At 35.1% G+C, this 5,911-nt stretch overlaps 1 protein-coding gene across 1 annotated transcript; it reads right to left on the bottom strand.

Moving 5' to 3' along the window:
• Positions 1-776: 776 nt before the first annotated feature.
• LOC140973189 (glycosyltransferase BC10-like) lies at positions 777-3,084 on the bottom strand. The gene is made up of 2 exons (XM_073435798.1): positions 1,916-3,084; positions 777-1,173 (listed from the first exon to the last, which is right to left on the bottom strand). The coding sequence occupies exon 1, from the start codon at positions 3,011-3,013 to the stop codon at positions 1,928-1,930; it is 1,086 nt and encodes a 361-aa protein (XP_073291899.1). The 5' UTR covers positions 3,014-3,084; the 3' UTR covers positions 777-1,173; positions 1,916-1,927.
• Positions 3,085-5,911: the final 2,827 nt, after the last annotated feature.

The raw sequence follows: 5,911 nt of genomic DNA, 5'->3' as shown, positions 1-5,911 counted from the left end.
GGTTCGAAAAATATTTGATTCTTTTTCGAACTTATCGAATTCAAGCCGAATTCGAATATGTTCGAAAAATTTTCAAGCCGAACTCGAGCTCAATTTATTTTGTCCTACAGCTCGTGAGCCACTCGAGACCCTTGATAATTTATTGATATAACATAATTATATATTAAATAAATAAATTTCGAACTTTTCGATTACTTATTTTTAGCAATAATTCGCGAACATGTTCAAATATTTCGAGTCGAACTTGAGCTTTAGTTTGAATCGAATTCGAGCAAAAAACTTTAAAATTTTCGAACTTCGAATCGAACTCGAACTCAAACTCAATTAGAACTAATTCAATGTGAATTTGAGCTTTCAAAATTTCTTCATATTTGGTTCGATTCGATCCGTTTACACCCATAGATAACATCGAAGAAACCAGTATCCTGTAACGCATCCACAAATTGTGTACTTTACAAGACATGTAGGTTTCATGCATCAATACATCTTCGAGAGAAAATGGACTAAATTTTATTATTTCATTTCAAGTAGCTACGTTCTTGATCACTATTCGTTTTACTCTTTCCAAGTCAAATTTTAAATAATATTCAATTTCATAGTTTTTAAAATGACGCAAGTACACATTTAAAAAATGATGATGATATTAAATAAAAAAATCTGAAGAATCAGGACATGGAATAAGTAATTTACCCAAAGCCAAGACAAAGCAAGAAATTGTCAGATGCTTTTAACTAAAGTACTACCAAGTGGTCAAAAAGGGCATTCACAGCTTTGAAATTCATAAAGAATTTTAAACCAAACGTATTTTCACCTCAGAAAGCAGGGCATTCTTGATTCTTTACATACTAAGCCAGTTATTGTTCATTCCCAAACATGAACACTCGTCCATCCATTCATACATATGTACAGATAACAACAAAAAGGGAGCAATCACAACCAAACCACCATTATTTTGGGTGTTAAAAACCCAATTCAAACACCATAAAATTACATATCGGAAACATAGTTTCGACCTACTGAATTCGTCGCTGAAGTCGGACCGGATCCCTTCGGGTTACCTTAGGTTGAGGGCACCATATTGTTAACAGCCACTCAAAAGCCTAATCCCATACGGGAACACCAACTTTCTTGAATTCAAAAGCCTCAAACTCTTCGCGTTTGCATCTCCCATTTCTGCAACAAAATATGTGGTAGAAATCAAAGTTAGATCATGATCATTTGAATTTTTATTCAAAGCCAATCTTTAGACTCAAAAAACACATTATGTGGCCATTTTTGCATACTTCTGGAATAGAAAACTTATGAAAGCCTGAACTAATAAAATCAACTCACCAGCTATAAAAAGAAATATAATCAACCTCTTAAAAGAGATGTTCCTAGAGCATCCTCTAGAACTTTATATAAAAACAAAGGTTTGAAACTCTTAACCCTTCCAAAAACCAAATCCCAAGAAAACACATGATGCATCCATCCTGCACATCCCATGAGGTATGCTCAACGTCTCGAGGAAGGATCCTCACTGTAGAGTCATTAGATCATGTGAACCATGACTGTGGTGGTGCTCAAATCCAAAACCCAAGTTCTCACCGTTGGATTCTATCCGCTCGACCAAAAGCAATGACCAGAGAACAAAAAGTGAAATTTTACTTCGTCTTTTAAGCACCACAGATTTTCCAAATCGTATAAAAGTTCAAAATGAGTAAACTAGACCAGCTCTCTAAAAAGAATAAAAATCATCACCAGATCAACCTGTTAATCATCAGATTACTTACTAATCATCAAACACCGAATCAACACAAAAAACATGTCACTGATTTTATTGATAACTCATCCAAAGCGCTACTGAATCAACTCACTTCACAAACTATGTTCAATGTAAAAACACAAGGCACTAAACGTAAATATCTTTACTCACCAGAGACAAATATTAGTCCTTGAAGATAACTGATTCCGCAATTTCCATCAAAGGGTTCAAGCAATCAGGGGAGAATTTACGTGCAAACATGTAAGAGTAACTCGAACTCGATTTCCTAAGCGTGTGAATCAGTTCAGGGGAAACTTCAGGAGGGTGGTATGTATGCGGATGCCCGTCCACAGTATTAGTCCAGTTCACCCTCGTCAATGTATAATGCGTACAACCATTCGGATCTTGCATAGACAACATTGTAGGGAAATAATGCTCTTCCGGATAACAAGAATGTACGTTCAAACAGGGCAACTTGAACTTCCTCCATAACTTCCTATCCCTAATCACCATCAGAGCGTGATTTCGCGTCAGCACAAAAAACTGCGAGCCCACTCGAAACTCATGGAAATTTACTTCAGGGAGCATCACATTCTCCCCCCTGGCGTTATACCTATCCCATAAAGTAGGCTCCTTGTCAAGAATCTCGATGTAACTAGAAAACCTCAAATTCCTCGACAGTCTCCCAACGTAGAAAAGAAAGCTGTAAAAATACTTGAAGGAGTGAAGCGGTATGCAGTGCTGCGAGATTACCGCGAAGTACGTGTTAGCAGGGTCGTCGAGCATCGCATTGGCGAGGAGTCGACGCGCCGCCGAGATGAGACTAGGCGACGCTCTTTGAGTTCTCTCGGAAGGTATTGTTCTGTCCTTGAACACACCCTCCAAAGGACTGATTTTGACAGAAGGGTCTGCGTGTATGTAAATATTGTAGTGTTTGACGCTGACATTGGAGAAGAAGCGCTCCCAAAGGGGAGCAAACTGGAGATCAGAGTTGGTAAGGAAGAGAAAGGCAATTTTGGGGCGAATAATGGTGGATGCGAGGAGGGATTTGGCAGCGGGCAGGCGGGTGGGACCGCGGCAGTAGTTTGCAGTGTCCATGGATACAGCTTTCTGAAAGAGAGATATATCATCCATCTCATCAAGAAGGGAGGCAGTTTTTTGTCGAGAGGGGAGAAAATGAGGGGCTAAGAAGAAGAACAGAACGGGCAAAGAGAGTAGGAAGACAAGGGTAGGGATTACGGGGGAAGAGGGAGAGGTAGCGGAAACCATGGTTTCGGGGGAGGAGAGAATTCGTGGCGAGGGGAATTGGATGTCGGACTTGACGATGTCCTCGTGTCAGTTTATATTACGTAATTGTGGACATGACTCAAAATTTATTTACAATATTAACCCTACATAATTTCGATATTGTGAGTTTATCCTTAATCTCTCCAACTTATTTCTGTCATATCTCATAACTCAGAGGTTCTCTTTTATATATATATATTTTTAATTAAAAATACAACTTCTTCTGTTTTATCTCAAAATTTACTTATTTTTTTCTCTCTTATAATTTTCTGTTTTCATCAATCTCAAATATATAATCCAAATTATTAAATATATCAACTAATTCCAACAAATTTTTTTATTTTATTAGAACATCAATTAAATAAGATTAAAATCAGAAATTTACAACCTCTTTATTAAAAACATAAAAATTTTTGTTAGACGATTTGGGTCACCCATAAAAAAAATATTATTTTTTAGGTTCAAAGTATTACTTATTATTATAGATTTGAGTATGATTGGCCCGTCTCACATATATTAGTATACTTGTATACTTTTATATTGCATCATCCTAATGGTTTATCTTGAGTTAAATCGTTCATGATTTTGCCTAATGGATTTTATTAGTTTTAAATGTTTCCCAAAACAATATCACTACATAGCTACATACCGGGAGACCTCAAAACTTAGCCCTGAATCTGTCATTATTCGTATACTAGTAGTTTATGCACAATACATGGCAAAAATCTAATGGATGAGACTTCAATGCAAAACAATGCATTTTTTCAAATGTAGCTAGCTTACTTTCAATTGTTTTAGCTCGATCCTCTTGTTCAAGTTGCAGAAGTTTCTGTTGCCCAATTTGATTCTCTAATGCCAAGCGGATTCATCGTGCTGAAACACGTGGCTGCATCCTTCCCAAAACTTGCCCACAACGGAGAGTACTATCAGCTTGCAGCTTGAACAAGTACTACTCGTGAAATCCAAAACTTAAATCGAGTGTGTACCAGGAATCCTCTAAAAGCTGCTCGGATTCATATAGCTGCACATTCTGTTAGCTGCATTTTGCACCAGATGTGAAGTAGAAAGGAAGCTGGCTGAATATGAAACTGATTGGAGGTTGGCATATTTTAATGCCACAGGTCAGTCATGTTTTGATTCAACTCATCGCCAAGAATAAAGTTATCATTATCTGTGCTCCCTGATCTCTGCCCTCAAAACAAATTGAGAAAATAATTCAACTGAAATTCACAGTATCCTGAACTAGATAGATAGGCATGATTGCTGGTTTTGCATTTGAAAGACTGATAACAGAGTTCATATTCCTTTAACCGTAATTTTGGAGAAAAATACATTTGCATATGTATTATTTAGGATTCAGTTCTTATGTGTTTTTTTTTTTTGTGTTTTAATACCTGACAAAACTCGAAAATGATTTTTACTCCCTCTTTCATGCATTTTGATATTTTTACCTTTTTTCAATTTTTTTTAAAATCCCAATTATTAATGGGTTTTCTCACACCCACTTTGACTCCCTCTTCCCCTTCCCGGTGAAACCCTCTCCTGTAACAAATTACGCTGTACGCACTCGTTGTTATCCTTTCCTACTCGTCGTTTTTTCACAACCCCTTTCTCGTCCGTTTTTATTCGTTGTTGTCCTAAACAATTTGCTCGGTCCCAAAAAAAACCATCGGCACCCCATCCCTGAGCACTAGTGACATTTTCGGAAGTGAAAGAGTTCAAGATGACAGCAAGCAAAGTTTAGGGCTGCAATTTGCGCAAAGAATCTTGAATTTACGCCAGAAAATTTGCTCGACAAACATCATTTGTGCAAAGAAGCTTGAACAAGGTAATATGCTTGATAAAATCCAATTTAGGTTATTTTTTGTTATTAAATTTTGGCGCATTATTCTGAACTTGAATTTTGTTACCGAATTCTGATATTAATGTCCATGATTTTGGGAACCATAAACTGTTTTTGCATATAAGATCATTATCATGATATTCGAATAGGCAATATAAGTTCACCAAGTGTTGGTCTTTCTATGGAAGATACATTTGGATGACATATTAATCTTATTTAATTTTTTTTTGTAAAAAAAATAAAAATAAATAAATCCTCAACTAAACATAGAAATTTTAATGTACTTAGTTTTACTTGAGAATTACCTAATTTGAGTTTGCAAATACTTGATTTCGTAAATGGCATACTCACAATATGCATTAAAATACTTGATATTCGAATAGGCAACGTAAGTTCATCAAGTGTTGGTATTTCCATGAAAGATGCATTTGACTGACATATTCATCCCATTTAATATTTTTTTGTAAAAAAAATTCTCAATTAAGCATGAAAATTTTAAAGCACCTAGTTTTACTCGGGAAGTACATAATTTGAGTTTGCAAATACTTGATATCGTAAATGAGATACTTACAATATGTATTAAAATATTATATATTCGAATAGGCAATGTAAGTTCACCAAGTGTTGTTATTTCTATGAAAGAAACATTTGAATGACATATTAATCTCATTTTATATTTTATTTTTAGAAAAACAAAAAACAAATTCCCAACTAAGTATGAAAATTTTAAAGTACTTATTTTTACTTGAGAAGTACCTAATTTCATATTGTAAATACTTGACTTGATACATGATATACTCATAATATGTCATAGAATACTGGATATTCGAATATGCAACGTAAGTTCACCAAGTGTTGGTTTTTCCATGGAAGAGGCATTTTGATGACATATTCATCTCATTTAATATTTTTTTTTGCAAAAAAAAAAAACAAATTTCTAACTAAGTATTGAAATTTTAAAGTACTTAGTTTTACTTGAGAAATATCTAATATGAGTTTGCAAATACGTGATATCGTAAATGACATACTCATAATAT

This window comes from Primulina huaijiensis, chromosome 3, assembly GCF_012295235.1.
Source record: "Primulina huaijiensis isolate GDHJ02 chromosome 3, ASM1229523v2, whole genome shotgun sequence".
Classification (NCBI taxonomy): Eukaryota; Viridiplantae; Streptophyta; class Magnoliopsida; order Lamiales; family Gesneriaceae; genus Primulina; species Primulina huaijiensis.
Note: the sequence above shows the minus strand (reverse complement) of the source record. Positions and strands in the feature narration are given on the sequence as shown.